Source organism: Talpa europaea (assembly GCF_964194135.1).
Source record: "Talpa europaea genome assembly, chromosome: 12".
Lineage (NCBI taxonomy): Eukaryota > Metazoa > Chordata > Mammalia > Eulipotyphla > Talpidae > Talpa > Talpa europaea.
In genome coordinates, this window is record NC_140079.1 from 48,303,297 (window position 1) to 48,328,186 (window position 24,890).

The window sequence follows — 24,890 nt, forward strand, 5'->3', positions numbered from 1 at the left end:
ACCCACACTTGAAGGAAAAGAATCTGAAGACCCTCAGAAAGGGAGTTAGCAAAGTGTCATCCTCCAGCTCGCCCTCACACTTGCAGGATGGAAGGCCACACGCGTGGCCGCCTGTTTCCATGGATAGCTGCATGCGGTCCAGCCCAGGAGCCTTGCTCCTAGGCCTTGCTGACAGGTACAGCAATTATGCTTGGGAAGTATGGGGCTCACTCCTTCAGCCAAACCTGGACACTGAGAGTGAGGCACATCTGCATCCAAAGACTCCTTTTATTTCCTACAGAGAAGTTTTCGATGTGTTTTTCTGTTGGCATTTTGGGGTACAGGGAACACTAGTTTGGGAAGAAACATCAGCTCAGGCACATGCCTCCACGCAGCTTACACGCATACCTATTTGTTTGCCCGTTTGTGTCTGTACATCTGCATCATCCGCTGACGGAACACGTCAAATGTGTCTTCTTTGTGCTCCTGTCCATCAGCACCCAACCCCTCCCCTTCTGAGGCAGTTCCCCTGAGGGGCAAAACAGAGCGTTAGTGACACCAAGCCCAGAGTCTGGTCACCAGAGGACACACAGTGACAGCAAAGGGGAACAAGGGGTACTCACCTGTGTAGGTATGCAGACCTGAGGGTGTGCTCAGAGCCCAAATACAGCAGAAACCCCCCCAGCACGTGCAAAGCTTGGTATTAATGAAATGCCTGCTGGATGTTAATAAGGCTTAAACCCTGGGCCACATTCTCCCAGTTTGGCTAGTTGCTCAAGGTCTCAGAAAAGGGAAAGTGGTTGTTGGTGTAACTAACCAGAACCACCACTCAAATGTGGCCCAAACACAAAGCCAATTTGAGTCTATGAGAACGTCACGTGTAAACAATCGCTCTCATCTCACCTAACAACACCTTTGTTAAAGAGGAAAAAACTGCCAGTTTGAAGCCATGCTCAATGTATAGAAACCAAGAACCAGGCTACAGGTTAAAGGTATTGGGCCAGAATCCCACAGAAAGCTTTGGCACCCCCCACCCGCCCAGCGCCTGTCGTACACGCTGACGGGCTCCCTGATGCCCTTCCCGCAGGAGCCCAGGCCATGGCCCTCTTTCCAGCCCATCTTCTGCAGCATCTGGAACCCTAGGTTCTTGTCAGTCAGCTTCTGCTGGGCAAAGTCAAAGTCCTTGGGTTTCTGAGGAGAGAGAAGAGGGTGCAAGCGACTGCAGAGAAGCACCTAAGATAAAGGTTTGCCCTTGCAGGGCCTGGCACCGACACCCCAAAGCCTCCTGACTCATCCGCACAGCCCCTTCCACTACCCAGTCTTCCCCTAGAAAGGGAATTGTAAACAAGTTCATCCATATGTAGAGAAGTACACCTGAAGGAGTTTGTACATGTGGATGTCCATGTATGTGTGTATACAGGTTACTGGTGTGGGTGAAATAAGCCTGCAGGGTATCTAGCAAGGCAGACAAGGACTCAGGCAGGGGTCATGCTGTTAGCTGAGGAAGAAGAGAGACAAACAGCTGTCCAGGAGAGTGCACAGGCCAAGGGCTAGGGAATGATAGGCAGGAGCTGCCAGCCCTGGAACCCCTTGCCATCAGAAGAGAGGAGCTAGAATATGCCCACTGAGATGACATGGGGTCTCTGTCATGCCCTCCTGCCCCAGAGCAGGTGGGGAAGGGAAAGACTGGTCATGGATCTCAGATAGCAGGGCTGAGCCCCTTTGGGAAAACAGCTTGGCCTGGACAGACCATTCTGGGTGCTCAATTTGTTTCTAGCAGTCACTCTGACGATGTCCTGGAGAAAGGCCATGCTTGGAAGCCAGGGAGCTGGGTGGATGCCTCCTCCTGCAAGCAGTTGCCTCTGGAGACCTCAGTGTGCAGGACATCAGGGGTTCACAAGTTTCCTTCAACTCTCAGGGTATTTCACTCCCTGCAGGGTAGTTGAGGCTGCTCCACTTTACACTGAGAGTGGCTCCTCAGCCAGACCACAGATGCGCATCTGGGTGCTGCTGCACTTAAAAGTTAGTATACTGGTTTGCGTTTCAAGTTGTGGGAGCAGGAAATTTCCTCCTCCTTCTCATAATGGGGCTAAGACTAACTCTCTGTGTCACTGCCTCAGTGCCTCGTTCAGCTCTCTGACCTCTAAGGACCTAAAATCCTCTGCACATGTCCTGGTGACCTCACTTGCCCCACAAGTATCTGCCTGACCATATGTAGTGTACCCCATCTTCTTCCAATGACATAATCCACAGGGGGCCTCCCCATTTCAGCCAATGGCAGTGCCATCCTGTCATGTTTTCTGCCCAAAAGGCCCTACTATGGTCCTTGAGGGCCTCTCCCTGAGAAGGGATCACAATGCTGATGTCATTCATCTGCAGAGACTATGTGAGCTCAGTTCCCCTCACCTCCCATCAACTGCTTCTCTGCACCCAAAGCACCCCTCACTCACCTCTGTTATTCTGGGCCCTGTTCACTGCTGCCTTCTGGGAGCAGACGGGGCCTGGTGCATAGGGGTTGTGAATGCTGAGGAACACACAAGTGCTAGGCCTGCCAGCAAAGCAGAGCACTCTTCACCATAATCAAAGAACTTCTTCATGGCTGAGATAGCACCTTATCCAATTCTTCAAACCCCACGCCTCCCCCCGCCCCACCTCCACCTCCGCCCTGGTCTCAATCATTTGTTAAATGGACTAATACCCACCCTCCTGGGTTCTGTGCAGAGCAAAGGCCAAAAGTGGTCACTGGAGAAAAGGTTGCTTGTAATGCTTTACATATTGACCCCAGAGTAGGGTATGATACAACATAGTCACAGGTCACAGTGACCTTTTGAGCCCAGTAAGTCCTAATTGACTACATCACGTATAGGACTTTCAAATCATCAAGCTCACCTTTTTTTTGGACACAGGACGACCCCGAGGCCTGTCATAGGCAATACGAACTGGTTCGTGAACTGAAAGACACACAAATAAGACATGTATATACTCTCCACCACTTTAGAGGGAAAATCAGGTTGCAATTTTGCCTGCAGAAGGTGGCTACAAGCACACCGTCAGGCCTCTCAGGAACCTCATGGCCACAGAAGTGCAGCAGAAACTGAACATGCGGGTGCCACCAAGGGCTGTCACTTTGCACTTGGAAAGTCCATCTGAATGGTTCTAATGAAGGGCCCAAGACATGGATCATTTTCCGTGACTGGATACACACACTTTGCTGAATAAACTATGTGCAATCTGTACCTCTTAAGTTCTCTGGGACTATTTCATTGATAAACAAAGTCCATACAACTCTTCCCCCAAAAAAATCACATGCTGTTGACTGATTCACATTTTTTTTGATGAAGGGAGAGATGCAGTTTTGTCTTTTCATCCACTCAATGAAAGAAATGAGAGCTTACAAAATAAAGAACCTCACTATTCCCCATGAGGTCACCCTCAACAGTATTCTGGCCACTGTCAATACCCAAGACAAGTGCTGAGGGGCCAAGGGGCTGAACAGTTGGCAATTCACCACAAACACAAGCCATGGGGAGAAACTACACCAAGAGTCGGGAGTGAACCTGAGTCCAGTGTCTAATACACAGGAGACAGGAGCGCTGTTCACAGTGCCTCACGTGCAGGTTTCCCAGCATCAGTCTCGTGCTAAAGAGGGCCAAGATCTTGCTCTGCAGAGAAACCTGGGTGGATGGGAGCACAAGGAACAATCTAGGCCCCTGGCAGTCTATCAAAAAAGGTTGTACACAATGTAATTCCACTAACAGTGAAAAAAAGGTAAAAAAGGCCAAAGAATGGTCAGTGGTCACCAGAGTGGGTGAGAAGGGGGATTGCAGAGGGACAGAGGTACTTTTTAAGGATGGCTCCAGTTTACTGCAGTGGTGGGGCCACACCTGCACATATTTGCCAAAACTCCAACTGTGCATTAGAAAATGTGTAGTTTTACTGCTGTACCTCAACTATTGGTCCCTCTCCCAAGAGGGCAGGGGAATGGCTTTCCATGGTCAGGGCAGGCACAGCAGGAAGCACTTGGCCATTAACTGTACTTAATCTCACACTGTTGTCCTCCTGCTTCTTGTCACTATAGGAGTAGGATATCACTACCCTAGATCTTCCGGAAGCTCAGTCAGGTACCCACATGGTCATAGGCAGGAAATGGCTGAGACAGCCTGTCCTTTCCCTCTAGGGCTAGGGTTCTCCACTGGACTTTGAGCAACAGTGGAAACCCCAGCAGTATGGGGGCACAAAAGCCACAGACTAATCCAGCCACATTTCCCTGGCACTGATTTGAATGGAATGGAGGTTCACATGCTGAACCACTAGGATGGTTTTAGACTAAAACAAGCACACAGAACCCCATGTTGCACTGGAACTGAGAAGACTGGGACGTAATGTCCAGGCTGCTGTTAGAACAATAGAGAGGAGTAATAAATGAGCCAGTTATTTTTTTAGCAGCCAAGTGCTGCTAATTTCTTCACAACAGTCCAGGTTCCCACTGTTCTCTACCCAGCAACCTCACCCCTCCTCAGTCCTGTGGAGTCTGTGTGGGCGTCCAGCATGCTACCAAGCACTTACCTTTGGGTTCCTGGATGAGGCACAGCCTCTTGGGAGCTGGAATCATGCCAACCTTCAGTGACTTGCTGCTGACCCTCTTCCTGGGGAAGCAGGCCCCCGAGGCAGTCTGTGATAGGGCAGGTGCACCTGCTGGGCCATCCTCAGTCATCTCACTAGGGAAGCCATCAGCAGGGAGACTACCGTCGGACTTGGTGGCACCTCCCAGCCTGGATGCCCTTCCAGGAGCAGGGGCTTCTTCACCCCCCTCCTCATCTTCATCTTCCTCCTCCTCCTCCTCCCCCTCCTCTTCCTCATCCTCCTCTTCCTCAGGCATCAACTCTGGGCTCTCCAGCTCAGTCTCTTGATGGGGGTGCTCATCCTCAGATTCTCCTTCCTCTTCCTCAGGGTCCAGGGCACTCTCCTGACGTTCAGTGTGCTCGCCAGTGTGGAGGCTCAGCGAAGACGATGTAAAACAAATTGACGGGCACAGCTCAAATACTTTCTTGCGATAGAATTTGAAAGCTGAGCTATTTTGGTCATGTAGGAACCTGGGGTAAATGAAAGATACCAGTTACCCTGAGTGTCCTCTGAAGATCCTTATTTGCTGAAACTGTCAGCCAGGTCCACAAAGTTGGGGTGGGACAGAGGAGACAATACCAGGTCCTCTTTCTACCAGTAAGGCTGATGGTATATCTCTTTTCAAGACATAGTTTGAGGAGTATTAGTAACTTTACACAGGAACCTAACTGTTTTGGTGTAGGAACAACTGAGGTCCCTGGATGAGTTCCATGGCAGTCACAGGTCTGGTCACCACACTATTGGGCACCAGGCACATTGCAGCCTACTCACTGGGGCTCTGGCCTCTCTCACACACCAGGGAAGGTATGTCGCCATAGTACTTCCTGGTCCATGTCCAACAAAGATTCTGTGAGCAGGTGGTGTCAATGAGGAGTCCCACTGTCACCTAGACCAAAAGGCACGGTTGGGGGCATGCATGGCTGCTGTGAGAAACCAAAACACGCTCAAGACACCAGACCTCCGTGGAGCAAAGGAAGATAGCCCTTGTTCCTGGACAGGACAACTCAACCTGGTAAAGGCGTCTTTCTCCCCCAATTTACATATTATTGTACAAACATCCCAATAAAAGCATCATTTTTTTTTCCTGGATCTGAACAGGGTGGTTCCAGAATTTATACAGAAAAATAAACATACAAATATATCTGGGGTAACTGTGCACAAGCTCAACGAGGGGCTCTAGCCCTTCAAGGAGTATAGGCGAGAAAGCCTCTGCAGTTAAAACAGTGTGGTAACAGTCCATTTGTTCCCTGGACACAGATCAGGAGAAAGACTAGAGACACAGTTTCTGATGGAGTTGGCCTCTCAAACACCACTATGAAAAAATAATCTTTTAATGAATGGTGTCAACACAACTGGGAAGCTTTAGAAAAATACTTAAATTGGATCCAGGCTGTACCCTCTGCTCCCAAATAACACCACACATGGAAACGTAAAAACCAAGTCACAGGAGTTTTAGAAGAAAACATAAAAGTGTCTTTATAACCTAGTGTGGAGAGATTCTTTCTATGACTTTATATACAGATGCAAAAAAAGGAAAAAACTCAGGAATATGACTACATAAAACACTTGTGCATTGTAGACCATGCCATGCACCAAAGTAAAAAAAATAAGTGACAAATGAAGAAGGAAATGGATATAGCTACAGTACAGAAAAGAGCTCTTATAGATTAAGGAAGAAAAAGCCCAATAATGAAAAGCACAAAGATTAGAACTTCCATCCCTCAGAAGTCACTGCCAGAATGAGACAAGTGACAGATTAGAAGAAAAATCTGCAAATTTCACATCTGATGAAGGACTTGTACCACGAATATAGGATGAATTCTCAAATTTCATTAATTAGCAAACGATGTAACCAACAAATGGCCACAGATTCAAATACATCACTAAGAAACACAAAAGGCACATACATACACAGAGGCCAGCACAGAGAAACAGCGTGGGATCCACATACCACTACTGCTTTTCTGCTGCTGACATGGAAAACACCACCAACCACCACTGTGCACTGGTAAGGGTGGGGAGGAAACAGGACTCTCACCCAGCTGTAGAAACAACGCAGCCATTGTGAAAGGTAGTTTTGGCACTTTCTTCAAAAGTGCCTTTTTTTACCCAAGAGAAATGAAAGCAGGTACCACAGAAGGCCTTGCACATGGACACCAAATTGGAAATATCTCTAAAACCATCAAGAGGTACAGGGCTCAGTAAACAGTAAAGGAATCACTACACAGTGGGAGGAACACTCAGCAGTACAGAGGCATGAACTATGGGTACATGCACAACGGGAATAAATTGCAACAGGTGTGCTAAGGAGTTAGGCATAGAAGAGAGCAAACTGAATCTACATAAATTTCTAGAAAGCATAAACTCCATAGAGAGCAGACTAGTACTGCCTGAGGAGATGACAAGGCACAAGGACATGTGTCATGGATGCCCCCACCATTGTGATGACAGCTGCACGGGTGTAAACAGCGTAACACTTAGCAAACAAATCTGCAGTCTGTGGTGTAGCAACTGTACCTCAACAAAACTGTTTTCAGGGGCCTCCCTGGTGGCACAAGGGGTTAAGATGCAGCACTATGAAGCTACCCACAGCCACTGCAGCATGAGTTCAATTCCTGGCCAAGGAGAAACCCACATGGTGCAGCAGACCTCTCCTGACTCGTCCGCTGCCCCTTCAGCAGTGTATGTCAGTCAGTCTGCCTGTTCTGTTCCCCAATCTGTCTCTGGTGAATCCTCTCACCCCCCACACCTCTGGCCTGTACCCCAGTTCTTGTATGCATAAAATAAATAAATCTTTTTTAAAAAGTGTTTTTAAATAGGGCAAATGATATGAATAGTTTACAGAAAGAGACACATAAGGCACCTAGATTTATGCAAAAAATTTTTCAACTTCAGTCATAAGAAAAATGCAAACTAAAACTTCACTGAGAAAATCAGAAATGTTTTGAGTCCTTCCTATTGGCCTGAAGGGAAAGGGTTGGGGAGCACTGTTGACCCTCTGGGGAGTAGCCCATGAGAAGCAAACTCTAAACAACCTAACACAACCACTCACACTGCCCTTAGACCCAACAATCCCCCTCCTGACAACACCTAAAGATTCTCTTCCCAATAGAAAGCCTACAATGGCCTATATATGGCTCACGTGGAGGATTATGCAGTGGCCAGGAGAATCAGGGCACAGGTGGCAGCAGCAGAGGGCACCTCCACATATGATGTGCAGCTCTATGCAAGTTACTTGTGGTGGAGGAGATGGGGAAATATACACACACTAGAAATGAATCTAGTTTCTGGGGGATGGGTGAGGGAGATTAATTTTCTTGAGCCTACCTTCTAGAATTTGTAATTTTTACTTTGTACATGCAAATGCTGTACTTAGATGAAATTTTTAAAAGATAGAGAAAAAAGTTCTAAAACTGAATATCCACAAAAATAAATTGGTAATGCAAAAAAACGCATACACAAAATGGATTCACTCAAGATCCACTGAGCACATCAGAGATATTGATTTTCTAAGGGAAAAGTAACCCGAGTCATTGTGGCCTTGACTAAACAGGCATATGTCAAAAGTCATTTTCACACTGTCTCAGAAGCACTGGGTGGGGAGGAGATGGGCACACAGTGAATCTCCTGCTGACTGCAGGAGCAGAGTTCTAACTGAAGTGATGGAGGGGACATTGCATCCTGGAAAAGGCTGTCACAGAAGTCAAGGTATAACCCAAACCATGACTGTGCCAAGTGCCTAGATGATGCAGTTCTCTTGCACACCATAGTTTTCATTGGGGAAAAAAGAAATGCTCCCATTTCGCTGCCAAGGCAAGGACAGGAGGTTAACGGGCAGCCAAACTCTGAGACCAGCGGATCTGTTAAAGCTGAGTGCTGGTCCAGAGCCCCCATGGGACTGGGGGATATATCCACACAGCACAGAGCCTTACCCACTCCAAGTGGGAGCCCAGCTGGGTTACAACTCAGTACTAGGACTACTGACTGCAGACAGCCTTTCCCCAAAGGAGAACATGCCCCAGAGGCAGAGTTGGCTTCAATGCTGGCTTTCCTGTTTGTAGGGGGCATGGTGTTGACAGAGCCCCAACTGAGGAAGGGTGCCAGCCCTTCCCTGAGGAAGTGCTTGCTCCCACACCTGGTCTAGGGTGATCACAACTACAGGAACAGCAAGTTCCCACCTGCTCAGAACAGCCAGAATGACTGCAACATGCCCACCCTCTTCCTGCCTCATTTGGTCTTAGCTCAGGACCTGAGGATGGGGCTGCCCTCTGCCCTTGATGTTCTCTCCCCATGAAGAATGCCCATTGGCCCTTAGATCCATTTTGAATTTCTCTCTGGGCTAGTTTTTCCAGATACCCCAGATAAGGGCAAGTCTCCCTCCCTATGACCCAGGGATGGCCCAGCAGAAGTGCGGGCAAGACCTACTTGGGGTGAACCCTAGGTCAAGAGTGTGTCTTATGAGATGAACACACTCCAATTTAAAGGATATGATGGGCACATACCACAGGTCAGGGTTGTCGGTACTATTTTCTATGCTGAATTGTTCAATCTCTGGTCCCACCTGAGCGACAAATTTTGCCAGTTTCTCTGCAGTTTCCATCGTCTTCTTATCAACTGTAAAACAAAACATGGATCACACGTTGGTTCCTAGCTACCACTTGAACAATGTGGGGTAGAGACTGAAAACAGAATCTTTTATGTCCTCCCCCTTTGCCACATGGCTCTGCAAGTCTGCTGGGCTCTCTCACATCAAATTCCCCCTTTTCTCTTGCCTTGAATCAGGACTGACTAACAGAATGTGGTAGAACGAGGGTCCAGAGGCCTGCAACACCCCCCATGCCTCACCTGGAGGCCTAATCCTAACCATTAGGAAAGCAAACTCAGGCCTGCTGCCAGGGAGTGGCAGGCACATGGCCCAGCCACCTCCATTACCTCAACCCACAGTCCAGACAACTGGCTACTCTCTGCACATACATGTACAGCCTTAGCCTGGCTAAGCAGACTCAGAGAAACAGAGGCCTCCTATCTTAAGTCATAGTTTGGGATGGCTAATTACAGAGCAGTAGTGTGGATTCTCTTCTTACATTCCCACCTAGTGCCAAGTGGTTGGGGTGGGGGGGGGGCAGGCCTATGTCAGAGTGAGAAGGTCAAATGGCCAGGAAAACAGAAGAATTAAGTTAATAAATTCAGGAGAAAAACTATAGGTGAGCTAACCCTGAGAACAGAAATACAGATACCCAGAAAAGAAGAGGCAGGAGTTGATGAGGGCAGCCCTAAGGAACATAAAGGGACTAGAATGAGAAATGGATTAAGGAACTTGAGTGCCAAGCACAGCACAAACACATCCTGCTGCCCAGCAGTGGAACCTCAAGGGAGGCACCTTGAGACAGCTTCCCTCCAGGACCAGGAAGGGCATACCAGGACTCACAGGCTGTCCCCTATTGGAAGCAAGAGGAGAGCGCCTTTGAACATGTTCCAGCCAGATCTCTGTGGGTATTACCCACTGCCCTGCCCAGCTTGCAGAAGCAATTCCCTCTGCAGAGACCACTGGAGAGAGAGGGTAGGGGCTGGGCCCAGAGAAGGAGACAAGAATAAGCACTCACCATCAGCAGATGGGCAGGGAGAAGAGGTCTGAGGGGCTTCTGAAGTGTCCACTCCCACTGGCTTGGGTGATGGGGCTGAGCTTTCTGAGCTGGGATCCTGAGGAGAGGGTCCAGCTGGGTCTGGCAGGCAGTTCTTGGCAATACCACTTCTGTCTGGCTTGGGAGGCTTTCCCGGAAGGGAGCCTGAAGCCTGCCGGCTGTGGTGCCTCAATCTGGTGCCTGAGGAGAGGAGGGTCTGGGTGCCAGTAGTTGCTCTCCTTCCCTTCCAGCCCCGGAACCCTTGAAAGCGAAGTCCCCGACGGCGCCCTGGAAGGAGCCTCTTTTTGAGGCTCCGGACTGCCCGGGCATACAGCATGGCCCTGACTGCACACTCTGCCACCACTGGCTTCTGATCCACTCCTGGCAAGGTTTGGCTCATCCGTTGCACTTCTGCCAGTTTCAGCTTATAGTATTTATACTCCAGACTACTATCGTCAGACAGAAACCTGTATGACAAACAAGACAGCAGGACATTGGTCAAAACACCACCACACATCATTATTATAAACTCTAAGTGACAACCTCCCTGCTGTCCTGGAGGATCCATACAGATCCCATAAGGACTCAGAGCAGGGCCCAGTTCCCCATTCTGCCTATAGTGACCACAGGGCAATCAGGAACTCTGAGCACTGATCAATTCCTTCTTTATTTTGTCACCAGCAGCCATGAAGAGCTCACAACCCCTGCTGGTATTGCAACACAAACCAACAGTCCTGATGCCACGAGGCACTTAGCTGCTACTAGATTACCTATAATGGGAGTGAGTCCTTCAAATGACCAGTGAGACTGGGGGCTCAGTGACCTTTAAACTGAGCAGCACGCTACTACTGGGAAACCACATGCAGGGTTACCATGAAGACAGTACAGAAGAAATCAGGGTTACACATACTGATGTCAAAAGGTGACGGTGACATGGCCAGGGAATACAGTTATAGAAGACCGTGACTGTATGAAACTGCTTGGTATACAGACATCCATGGATATCCACTTTGTTACAGTGGTGAAAAAAATATAAGCGAGGGCAATCATTCACTCTGAGGAATGGATGGAAAGGAGTGTGGAGGGGTCTTCACATTTTTTGTTTTCCACCCCAGTAGTCCCTTCCTTCTCCCGTTACCCCACCCTTCTGGAGTCTGGACTTCTCCCCATTTCCCTCGAGTCTCATGGGTCAAAAGCATCTACTCATTCTACTTCTGTAAATGTGCTCAAAGTCACACTGTCCCTCAGCTTTGCTAAGGCTACACTGGGTCTGCAGCTCTCTAGCTATTACTTCCTGCTGAAGTCTCTGATTTCCCTTTGCTCAAAAATTTCCCTTTGCTCAAAGAATCAGGTTTTACTTTGGCTGTCCTGGTCTCAGTGCTCATGTATTACATGTGGTCCATATGACTTTTCTTTCCCAGATATGACCTCACGCATCAGAGAGAATGTTCAATTTCAGTTTGTATAGAGAATGAGTATTTGATGAGTAAGCAATATTTCTGTGGCGCTCACATCATTTGACATTAAGACTTCATGTATTATGACAAGGTTCCCAATCACCAATGACCAGCCAACCGGAAGACAGGAGATCACGCCAAGCAAAGGCTGACTGGTTCCTGGTGGGCAGTGCTGTATGAAGCTCCTGCAAAATGCTGGGGAAATCTGTTGTGTAAGCATTCCATCCTAGTCATTCTGCTGAGCTGATAGCAGCATCCTCCAAGATCACACCCTGACAAGCAAGGATTCCCCTGTCCCAAATGGGATGGCTTGCTTGTGTTGTTGTGAGGTTTGTTTGTTTTTTTAAAAGGCAAAAACATCTATTTTAAGACATTTTTATTTATTTATTTATTTTTATTTATACAATAGCTGGGGTACAGGTTAGAGGCATGGGAGGATGGGAGGATGGGAGGATTCACCAGAGACAGAGCGGGGAGCAGAACAGACAGACCGAAAGCACTGCAGAGGGGAGCAGTGGGCGAGACAGAAGAGGTCTGCTGCACCATGTGAGAATCTCCCTGGCTGGCCGGGAATTGACTCCATGCCGCGGAGGCTGCGGACAGCTTCACAGCACTACACTCAACTCGCTGCACCACTAGGAAGACCCATGAGGCTTATGTTTTAAGTACTTTTTACTATAAGGAAATGCTTCAAATATCATCCCTGTTTATGCCAGTTCACTGTATTCTAAATCCTCTACACCCTTGCTGACATAACAGCATTTATTAATTTCAGAGAAATATATTCCCTTCTCCTACCATGGTAAGATTTACTAATTCATTTCCTTTTTTTTTTTTTTTTAAGATTTTTTATTTATACAGACAAGAACTGGGGTGTAGCCAGAGGTGAAGAGGATGAGAGAGAGTGGGGAGCAAAACAGGCAGACTGACTGAAATACACTGCTGAGGGGAGCAGCGGGCGAGGCTAGAGAGGTCTGCTACACCGCGTGGGCCAGCAACCTGGCCGGTCAGGTATTGAACTCGTGCTGCAGTGGCTGGCTACAGCCTGACAGCACTGTCTTTAACCCCTGCGCCATCAGGGAGGCCTACTAATTCATTTCTAAGTTTTGTATATTTATATAGTTCACAACTATATAGTTCAACAACATTCCCAACCATGTGGCTTCAAGGTGACTCTCCCTTGTCAGTAACCTCCTGCAATGCTTTTCTCCATCTTATTTGAAGTACTATATCCACACCTTTCTTTCTGGTAGCATTTGCATGGTAAGTAATTTTCATTTTTGTTTACTACTCCCTGTATTGAAGCTAACAGCAGGTTCTTTTATTTATTTGTTTGTTTATTTAAGCACAAGCAAAAGCAAAATTTCTTTAGAGACAGAATGACTGCGGGTTGGCAGGGGGTTCTTGTCTTAAATGAGGGGCAGGAGCTGCTTACTCCAACCCTTCTGCTTCCAGGGAATTGGGTTATTGGTCCAGGCAGCAGTTTCTAAGTCACCTCCCCTTGTGTGCTCCCGATGTGTAGTTGGTCCTTTTAAACCTCTCTCAGCTAGTGGAGATGTCATCCACAGATACGTGTGGATTACTAACAAGGAAAACGTATCATGATGTTGTGCTCCTGTTTCCTATTTGCCCTTCTTTTTGAATTTTTTCCCCTTTCTTGGCTTTTCATTGGGTTGAAAACATTTTCTGTTTTGCTTTTTTCCCCTCTATAACAGAAGTTATAAATCCCATCTTTATGCCTTTAATGGCTAATTGACACACATTTAAACTCTTATTCTCTGTCAACATCCAGAGTTATCCACTAGCTATTCTCATTCTGAATGAGGTAAGAGTCTCAGTGTCCACTTCCCTCTTTCCCCTTGCCACCTTGAATACTTAAATCATTTGGGATTTTAGTGATCCCCAAGCATCAGTTATTCAGATGTTGGAGCACTTGGACAATTATGCTGACAAACCAAGAGGGATTCTAGTCACTTGCTTTTTCTGCAAAGAAACATGTGATCTTGGTGGGCTGTCCCTGGAAACAAGGACCAGCACAGGTCAGGGCAATACCACTGCTGAGACAGAGTACAGAAGATGGCAGACAACAAAGCATGTGTGTTCTGTCAGCATTGCTGGGCCCATTCTACAGGCTTGTTGCTCTGCAAGAGATTGAAGAGAATGTAGAAAGTACAGTGTCTGTCTGACAACCCTTTAAGGCCCCAGATGAGGCAGGCAGCCTGGCGCGAAAAGCAGCAGTCACTTGTGTCCCCAGGACTCAGCTATGAACAAACCCTGTCCTTGAGGAGGGGGCGATATCAAATCTCTGTTGGATTTCACTAGGGAGAGAGAATGGAAATCCTCTAACTCACAGTTCTCCTCTGAGGTTTGAACCTTTCACTTGGTAACTACTAGGAAGAACCGATTAAATGCACTGAGGCCTAGAAAGAAGGAGGTCCTCTGAGAAACATCTGGAAGAAAAGGGATAAAATCCTCACTTACTCTATAGGGCTTCAACAGTGATGCATAAAGCCAACAGATCAAGAAAGAGAATGCAGGTTTCTCACCCAGAGATACAGAGGTAAGTGGCAGCATAAAGAACAAAAGTGATACTTCCAAGGAGTGGAACTGGCATGGGAACCAGTTATGGCAGAAACACTTTGCTTTTTGTGATTAGTTCCATAAATTACTTTGGCAAACCACATAAAGAAGTTTGACTAAGAATTCAAACATACCTCCCAAACCCAGGCTCACTATCTCTTATCATGGTTTCTATGGCATACTTCTCCCTCCCCTTCCCTTCTGAAGGATCTCATGGGTCCCTAAGTCTCACTCCTTAACCTGTTCTCCAGCCAGGTCTATTCCAGTAGTCAACCTTTGATATTTTTATTTCAACAATTAGAATTTTCATTTCCAAGACCCTTAATAATAGTTCTTTTCCATGATATGCACATTAATAGTTTTTTTCAATAATATGTTTCATGGATATAATATACTATTATCCACCTAAGATTATTAATTATACATACCTTATTTAGACTAAATCTTTTGCTTATAGTAACTATCTTCTCAGGTGTTAACTGTCTGTTGAATTTAGTGCCTCACTCATTATATTGATTTTCCTCAACTATTTAATTTCCATAATTCCATGCTTCTTTTTTTTTTTTTTTAAGATTTATTTATTTATTTATTTATATAAGCACTGGGTACAGTCAGAAGTGTGGGAGGGTGAGAGAATTCACCAGAGCCAGAGCGGGGAGCAGAACAGGCAGACTGATGAAATACACTGCTGAGGGGAGCAGCGGGCAGCAGGAAAGGTCTGCGCGCCATGTGGGACCCTCGCCGGTGGCCAGGTATCAAACCGGCGCTGCAGAGGCTGAGGCAGCTTCGCAGCCCAGCACTCAACCGCTGCGCCACTGGGGAGGCCCCATAATGCTTATTTCTGATTTGCACGCCCTTATTATGGCTCTGCCTACCACAGCTGTCAGTCATGAGCCTGCTGGCCCATATGTAATGGTCACGGGCAGAGCACACCCCAGTTCTCTCAGGTGCTCTCTCCCTTCAGCCAGTCACCCATCAATCACCTGGAAGCTGTCCCAAGCTTGGTCTCTGCTTTCATTTGTCTATCTGAGACTACCCGAATTCCACCCTCCAATACAGCCCTGCCTCTTACTAGTTGTGCATCTTTAAGGCAAGAGGCCTCTTCCAGCCTCAAGTTTCCTATCTGCAAAATAAGGATGGCAACATGTATTCTTCACAGGGTTGTTATGAGGATTTGGCCAGCTAGTGCTCAAGTCAGTAAATCACTCAGAATGGTACAAAGTACACAGAAAGCAAAAGGGTTTATTAAATAGAAAGCATTCAACAAGTGATGCTGGGACAATTAGGTTACCAGGGGATTTTAAACTTTTAAGTTACATGTGTACTCATTCTATACTTGAAAATAAAACAGATGACTTTACAAATTCTGTAAAACTAAAACCGTAACAATCTCCAACCCTCTTCTGCTAAATCACACTGGTTCCAAAGAACAGTTCCAAAGCTCTGGGTCTGCTACATGGAAATGCATGCCTTTAAAGCATCTTTAGTAATTACAACAGCAAGAATACTGAGTTTGGTATGGGTATACTGTTGACTACACATGATTAGAACTGAGCACTCAAAAAAATGAAATATAACTAGATGTTCTGTGAGATGACATGTAATCTTGTTAATTAACAAGGGAATACAAGGCAAGACATCATGCTATGAAATTATCTTCAAGTCAAAACACTCAGGTGAGGACATGGCATGTGTGTTGTATGCCATGTGTCATGGGCAGCAAGCATGTCATCTGGGACATAACCCATGGAAGGTAACCTGATGACAACACCAGGGTAGATGGCCCCAGTGGATACTGTGCCGTGTCTAAAGGCATTCTGGTTATCACAGCTGGGCTGCAGGATTCCCCTGGCATCCACTGGGTGGAGGCTAAAATGCTGCAATGCCTATGATGGTTCCCTGACAGAGATGATCCTAAATGTCAGTCACACTGCAGTTGAGAAACACAGACACAGGCTAATGGTCTCCAAAGGGAGCTCTCCCTTAAACTCATCAATTTCACTCCCAGATATTACACTCATAAGTACATGAATATAAGTACCTATATATGGACAAAAATATAAGCATGACACTGTTCATTGTAACATTATTTGTAGGTAGGTAGACTGAAGAGAATCTAAGAACTTACCAAGGGGCAATGTTAAGATATGGCATATGTGTATGATGCATCCATTGGTACTAAGGACAATTATGCTAAATTTTTTTTTTTTTTTTGTGGGACCCTCGCCGGTAGCCAGGGATTGAACTGGTGCTGCAGAGGCTGCGGGCAGCCTCGCAACCCAGCGCTCAACCGCTGCACCACCAGGGGAGGCCCACAATTATGCTAAATTTAAAGCCTAGGAATTGGGAAGGATAGGTGGGGAAAAAAAAAAAACCATAACAAAACACCACACAATGAGGGACAGTTGAGTGATTGCATCTTTACAAAGCACACAACACATACCACTTTGATGATAATAAAAAAAAAAGTTACCATGGAATAAAAATACTCCATTTGCAGCAACCTAGGGACGATTCTACACACATACTAAAATGCGACATATTGTGCTACTGCTAAAGCAACTTGAAACAGCATATAATCAAAGCCATTCTAGAAGTCCAACAAAGAATAGCTAAACAAATTCTGACCACCTAGCACAAGGCTAGCTAACACAGTTGTCTAAACTAATGTTTATGAAGTGAGCAAAAAAGCTGTAGGTAAACAGGGACCAAATACCCAAAAAAGGTGCTTTCTCCTTTCAGTCAGTAGACACACAAAGGGCTTCCCCCGACTTGACTTTCTCTAATAAGAAAGTACTATATATTTTTTTTTTTAAACTTTTTTATGGTTTTTATCTTTTTTTTTTTTTATATTTACTTATTTATTTATACAAGCACTGGGTAAAGTCAGAAGTGTGGGAGGGTGAGAGGATTCACCAGAGTCAGAGCGGGGAGCAGAGCAGGCAGAAGGACCGAAGTACACTGCTGAGGGGAGCAGCGGGCGGCAGGAGAGGTCTGCGCGCCATGTGGGACCCTCCTCTGGTGGCCAGGGAGCAGCCGGGGATCGAACTGGCGCTGCAGAGGCTGCAGGCAGCTTCGCAACCCAGCGCTCAACCGCTGCGCCACCGGGGAGGCCCAGAAAGTACTATATTTTTGATGAAAATTTTAAAGTTGTTCTGTTCACGTGAAGAGGCACTAAGGCAAAAGGAAAGACAGTTGAACAAACAGTAGCAAGTAGATGAAAAATAGCTGCTGGGACAGGGCTTTTTGCATATACTCCTCACTGCATCCTTAAGTCAGCACAGCAGCACAAGAAGCTTTGAGCTGCATGAAAGGCTCATGGCAGGTCTATAGTAGGGCTGGCTGGGGCTGGAACCCATGTGACTCTAACTCACCCTCATGCTCTGCCTACTAGCTGTTCACTGCTATTCACCCTCATGCGCTCCATACTACCTGAGTCAGTTACACAAAAATGCCATATGCGGGGGACCTCCCTGGTGGCGCGGGGGCCTCCCTGGTGGTGTGGTGGCGAAAGGGGTTAAGTCTCAGCATGATCAAGCTATAGCCAGCCACTGCAGCTTGAGTTCATCCCCGGCCAGGGAAATAACCCACATGGCGCAGCAGACCTCTCCTGTCTTGCCTGCTATGCCCCTCAACAATGTATTTCAGTGGATCTGCCTGTTCTGCTCCCCACTGTATCTCTGGTGAATCCTCTTACCCCCTGCACCTCTGGTCTAGACCCCACTTCTTGTGTGCATAAATAAAAATAAATCTTAACAAAAGCCACGTGCTCTACTAAAGGGATCCAAAGGCGGGACAGAAAGACCTACCAATAAGCAGGGTCCTCCTTGAGGAGAGCTCTCTCTTTGGGAGACAGGCTGCCTCCGACGACACGTGAGACCAACTGGTCGATGGTGTCTACCACCTTGTGATCTGCACGCTGGGGGACTGCTGCAACACACAAGAAAGGGTTTTCTGAGAAACAAGCATGGCCACATGAGGCTGAGGAAGACCAAGATAGTCAGGGCCTAGGATGGAGCCTAAGCTGGCACCCACTACTGAAACCTTCATTCCTGATAGACCAGCATTGAAAAGAGGAAGGCAATGTGTGACACTCTAGAAACTAATATGCAAAATGCCCTCCCAAAGGCTGTAACATAACTACTGTGGGGAGAGTCACAATGACAGTACAGAGCAATGAATGTACATCTTCTATGGAAGGAAACGGTACCACTTTTCATACCACTCAACTTGAATGCAAACAATACTAAAGGAAAATACAAAGACATAAAATGTACATAGATTCAAAACATGTAAAAATTGTATCAAGGTCATGATTCCTCAAATGAAGGAGGGAAGAAAAGATACACACACATACACACATACATACATATATACATATGGACACAGAAAAGACTTGAAGGAAATATACCAGACTTCTAACAAGTTACATATGAGTGGTAGACTTATCTGGGATTTTACTTACTTTTGCTTTATTTATAAAAAATAAATATGAATGACTTTATTATCACAAAACATATTTACAAAGAAAAATTCCCTAATTGGGCCTCCCTGATGGCATAAAGGGTTGAGCGTCAACACTAATAAGCAATCCGCAGCTACTGCGGCAGGAGTTTGATCCCCGGCCAGGAAGCTAACCCACATGGCACAGCAGACCTCTCCTGTCTTGCCCGCTGCTCCGCTCAGCAGCGCATTTCAGTAGATCTGCCTGTTCTGCTCCCCATTCTGTCTCTGGTGAATTCTCTTATTCCCCACACCTCTGGCCTACACCCCAGCTCTTATATGCATGAATAAATAAGTCTTTAAAAAAAGAAAAATTTCCTAATTAAAAAAGTCAGGGATCACAGGGTATGTGTTTGTGGCAATTATTTGTTGAATGTATAAAAATGCTTTTCAAAGTGTGAATTTTCTCCTATATGACATGTAATTGACAATGTCACCAGCAACACAGAAAAACATCTGTATTCTCAAATACTAAGACCGTTTATAGTCTCCTGATATTTGCGACAGTCTGTTTGTTCACTCATTCAGTAAAATTCACTCAGACCTAGAGAGGTTTTCCAGTTGTTCTGTGGAATACCTGCCCAGTCCTGTCTCTACCTGTGCCCACATGGTAGCTGTGAGTTTACTTGAAGCATCAGTGTAAGCACTTTACACAGGACAAGTTGATCCTTCAGTGGTCATATTACTGCAAGTATTTCCCTGGCAAACTGTATTCTTTTTTGGTTGCTGGTTACTCTCATCTTATAGTACTGCTAATTTTATGTAATTTTACAAAAGTATAAGAGGTTCAAAGTCAAGAAACTTTGAAAGATAATGAAATCTATGAATTGCTGCAACTGTCTCTAGAGAAGATGACCATAAGCTAGGGCTGTGAAGTGGATCCCAGCAATATTCTCCCGAGAAATCTTTTTTTTAAAAATATTTTATTTTTTACATAGAAGAACTGGGGTGTAGGCCAGAGGTGCAGTAGGTGAGAGGATCCACCAGAGACAGAGTGGGGAGCAAAACAGGCAGATTTACTGAAGAGTGAGAAGAGTGACGGGCGAGACAGGAGAGGTCTGTGCCATATGTGGGTTAGCTCCCTGGCTGGGGATCAAACTCAGGCCAGAGGTGATAGCACTAAGACTTAACCCCTAGGCCACCAATGAGGCCCCTGACCAGATGAGAGCTAAGGACACCAATTATATGGGAACCCAGCTCTTGCTGACTTCAGAAGTGGGAATCCAACATCAAGGGAAAGGTGAGATCATTTACATGAGGTGACTGAGGATCATGACTGTAACAAGTGCTGTGAAGCACAGAGAAAAGCCTGTGTGACAATCCTGGGAAAGGGGAAGGGTGATGAGTGCCTTCAGGTTGTGGCTGACTTTTTCTTCCTCCATCAACCATTCCAGTATGGCTGCTGAAGCGACTTTCCCTCTACCATGCTGGAGAGAGGTACATGTAAGGAGGAGAAATCCCATTGCTGGAAGGCTCCCTCTCCAAGAGTAAGTGTGGCTGCCCATCCATGAGTGACCTAACTAGTGACTGGCATAGCCAGGGCTCTACAAAGTGCACAGGAATCAAAAGATTCAGGGACAAATGAAACATCCCTGCTTAATGGGGAATGGAAACTGAAAGCCACATAACGAGGTAATGAGGGCAAAGTCTTCATCACTGGTCACATGGCCAGTACACAGGTTCATGGCCTCTGGGATTCTGGGCTGTGAGAGCATCCACCTGGGCTAGTTTAGGGAAGGGGAAAAGAAAACCAGGTAGCCATTCATCTCTTTCCTATTGCCTCAGTAAACCAACATGTTAACTGCAGGTTACCAGATGTACCTAAGTCATCTGCAGCCAACCTGAAGAGAGCAGGTGGAAAGGTGCCTCCAGTATCTGGACTGATGTCTGAACCCTGCTTGGCCTCTACATAGTTCAGCATGGGCTCCCTTACTCCTACAGCTGGGAATTGAGATTTCTTCTTTCATGAACCTAGAGATCCCTCAAAAAAGTGCTTGGAATTCATTCTTCTTTCAAGTAATACCTAGGGGACTGTTGGAAGAGGGCTTCTTAACCTTGACTGCAGGAGGGTACAATACCCCAGAAATGCAGACAAATTGTATGCAAATTCATACACATTTTTCCTAACAAGGGCCACAGCTGCTTGTCAGATTCCTAAAGGCATCTGCAACCCAAAATGTCTAAGGACTTCTATGGTTAGACAGAAGATTCCCGCTACATGTTTGCACAATGAATGGTACACTAACCAATGCCAACTTTCTACTAAAGTTCTAATTTGTTTCCAATTGGCTAAACAAATTCCATGTAAAAATCTGAGAATAAGAGACATTGCAAGAGGACATGAAAAACAAACCACAATGAACAGAAACTTTCACTGCTTTTCTTACCATCACTCAGAACACTTGAAGCCTTTGGCTGAATTTTGGGTTTCAGAGAAGGAACCATTTTCTCCTCCTCATGAAGCGGCTCAGGTTCAGCCTTCTTGACCTGGAGTGGACACCCACTGCTGACAAGCCAGGCCTTCAGGTGGTCAATATACTCTCTCCCAAACAGAGTGGAATCCTCAAAGTTTGGAAATGCAGCAGGAGAAGGAGCAATATCTTGGAGGCCAACAGCTTCTAAGATCTTTTCTTGCCGGAAAGAAGAGGCCAAGGAGAAGGTCTGTCCCAAAAGGGCCAAAGACTTCCGACAAAGGGAATTTGTGGTCTCTAGGGCAACAGCCAAGTCCAAGGGGTTGCTAAGGGTCTTCATTTTGACACTCAGCTCATAAGCATTACAGGCCATGAGCAAGGGCGTGACACTCTTCAGGAGCCGGTCTTGAAGCCTCATGATGTACTTGTCAAAAGGCTTTATGATTTCAAAAAAGCAATTTTTGGTCTTTACAGCACCTTTGTCTAAAAGCATGTTTAAAAACTCGTTATCAACTCTGGGTGTTTTCAAAGCAGAGTGCTTTAAAAATTTGATAGTAAAAAAGCAAAAATCTCTGTGCTCTGGTTTTAAAGAGCATTTGAATGAGGCCAGCATTTTAGCACAGGTTTCAGTTTCAAGCTCAAAGAGAGTCTGGAAAAGCTGGGAAAATTTAACATCATCTTTTATGGTGTGGAATCCTGCCCACTTGATTATTTCTATTCCAAATCTTGAAAAAACATCAGACTTATCTATGGGGTCAAAGCTCATTTTCCTCCTGGAAAGCCGAACATCCTTCAGATTGAGACCTAAAGGGATCTTCTGAGTGGGGAACTGTATATCTTCTGTCCCTGGGTTTGTCCCGAGAGTCACATCAGGACTTGGGGTGGTTTTCTGGATTTGATTAGTGCCCTGAGTTTTGGGGGTCACACGATTTATAGTGGGTACTTTTTTTGTGCTCACACTTCTCAGTGTGACACGTTTCCCAGCCCCTACTTTTGGCATGAGCAGGCCCTGAGTATCCCCCTTCCCTAGGAGGGCACCCTCTTGGTCAACAATTTTGAGACCTCGGCCACTGCCCCTGAGCAAAGAGTCTGCCTCCCCTGGATGGTCGATGTCATAATCTCGACTCTCCTTCTCCAGACATTCTTTCTCAATCAGCCTGGAGGTGGCAAAGCCCCCAAGTAATGTTGACGGACCAAAGCTATACTCCTGTGACCAAGAGGATTCTTGAGAAACTGGGTGGCCAAAGTCCTGTTCCCACGAACCACGGAGTGCAAACTTCCAGTCCTGAGAACGAAAATGTCCCAATTTCCGATGGCCAAAGACCTGGTCTCGGGAGTCAGGGTGGGAAAATTCCAGATCCCGGCCACATTCTTTGCGAAAATAATTGTCCTCACTTATAGAGGGATTGCTTGATCTGAAGGACGGTCCTGGAAAGACTTCACCTCTAAGGCCTTCTCTCCCAGTGTCTCGAGAGTGAGTTATGGATCCACTAAGTGAGTACCTACTATCGCTGTGAATGTCGTCACACACATCTGCTCTGGTTCTTGGGACGGTCCTTAGAAGATCTGAAATAAATGATGCAAAAAGAAACACAAAGGTACTTTAGATCAGAGGTTGCAAACAGACGGTCCTTGGATCCCAGCCAGGAGGAATACTTTATCTGGCCTGAGCACATTTTACAAATTCATTATCTGTTGCCAACATTTAAAATGCATGTGGTTTCACTTAAAAATCTGATTTACTACTTATAAAACAGAAGCCCTACAAGCACGGGGCTTGCAGCTGCCTGATGAAGGTGTTGCAAATCAGGCAGCAGGCTCTGCACCAATTCAGGTCTCCTGCCTTGGCTCTGAGGAATCTGTTCATACTCATTCTTACATTTGACACTGCACCCACCATACCAGCACCTGACAAAAAGCTGGCTGACATGTTCTCTCAGAAGGTCCACTGGGCCAAAAAAGCTCTGGGAAAAAAAACAAAAAACAACAAAAAACAAAAAAACAGACAGAAGCAGAGAAGAAGGAAGACACACACTAAACAAGCCACATTGAGAGGCCATCATGAAAACAAAAAGCATGAACTTTTGTTCTCTTGTGTAGAAAGAAAGAACACAGGGCAATGTATGTGTACTTGTTCCTTCACACACAGAGACTGTCAAATACTAAGAATACAAGTGAACTACAGACAAACAGGGAGAGGAGCCTGGAGAGACTTTGCATGGGGGTTTCTAATCCCTAGCTAGAACCTATCACCTAGTCAAAAAGCAAAATGAAAAGTGAAGGGATGAGAGAAGATAGTAATAGGTCTAAAGGCCACAGGAAGCCAGAACCTTGCACAAATCCAGTTTATCTGCAAAGAAAGTATTTATTGAGTGCCTACTGCTGGTACTACTTCAGGTATCGAAGTTCCAGCAGGGAAAGGAGACAGCAAAATACCTGCTTTCTGGACTTGTCAGTTGGGGAGTCAAATAATAAACATAAACCCACCAGATGTGAGGAAGTGTCCACAGAAACATGAAGCAGACAGAACAAGAGAGGGAGTTTTTCAGATAGGTTGGGCAAGTAGGGAAACTTTGAGCAGCAGAGCCCTGGTGCAGAGGGGTCATATTTGCAGTGAAGGGAGAAAGTCTTCCAGGCAGAAGGGGAGGACAAAGCCCTAAGGTGAGACCAGCAGGAGGCAGATTGTTAAGACGGGTGCTCCTAAATTCTGTTGAAAATGGAATACCCATGGAACACAACATCATTTAATCCTGGCTGGAGCTCAGGGTTAAAAGGTCCCCAAGTGAAATCAACTGTGCAGTAAAGTTAGGCAATCACTATAATAGGAGATGCAAATAGAAAGGAGGGTGCCAGGTTAAGCCAGACATCGATGTGATTTCAAGTTCACTCTGAATGTGAGGGAGAGCCATGGACAGGTTTGGAGCAGAGGGATGACCTCACTGGCTGTTGTGAGGAACAGACTGAAAGACAGAGTGGATGTTCCAAAAAAGAGCCCACTGGGATCATCCAGGTATTGATGGTGTGGTTAGGGCCTAAGGCCATAGCACTTGAGGTAGAGTGGTGGCTGGATTTTACACAAAATAATTTTCCAATGGTTTACAAGGTATCTGAAAATTGCAGAGTACAGCAGAGATAGAGAAAAGGCAACCAATGGACCATGTAGCCATAACAAAAGACATGGTTTCAGAACCATCTGTCTCCTGTTGAGTTTCTAGTCCCTCTCCCTCAATATTTCTTGAGGTACCTAATGGTATTAGTGTTTGAGTAGGCAAAATAAGACTTAAATCTCCATATACACACACATAAAGGATTCACAAATCACCATAGATGTGGTTACCTCTAAGGGGTAAGGAAGTAGGTAAGAGACCTTCTTTAGATGGGGGAGGCTGCCTGGGGAGGAGAAGCTCCAGATAACACTTCCTTCGCAGAATGATTTCACAGGTGGACCATGGAAAACTTCCTCTCCCCTTAAAGAATGTAGGAGCAGAGGGGTTGCATAGTGTGCCAAGGCACTGAAATCTTCCTCCCCAACTCTAAACACACACCATCCCTACAACCCAGCCCTACCGCTTGCAAACCAAGCTCTTTAATTTACCTTGAGCTTTAAACTGAAGAGCTTCACCTACACCCTCACCACTGGGGTCCATGTGATACCGGTTAGCTTTTTCTTGTAACACAGCATCCAAAGTCTCCTGTGTGATTCGCCTTGCGGCCAT

At 46.2% G+C, this 24,890-nt stretch overlaps 1 protein-coding gene across 1 annotated transcript; it reads right to left on the reverse strand.

Moving 5' to 3' along the window:
• Positions 1-387: 387 nt before the first annotated feature.
• Positions 388-24,890, reverse strand: SUGP2 (SURP and G-patch domain containing 2; the record flags this gene model as incomplete). The annotated part of the gene is made up of 9 exons (XM_084249466.1): positions 388-508; positions 1,034-1,170; positions 2,869-2,930; positions 4,546-5,072; positions 9,105-9,216; positions 10,206-10,690; positions 18,070-18,190; positions 21,151-22,740; positions 24,770-24,890. The coding sequence occupies 9 exons, from the start codon at positions 24,888-24,890 to the stop codon at positions 388-390; spliced, it is 3,276 nt and encodes a 1,091-aa protein (XP_084105592.1).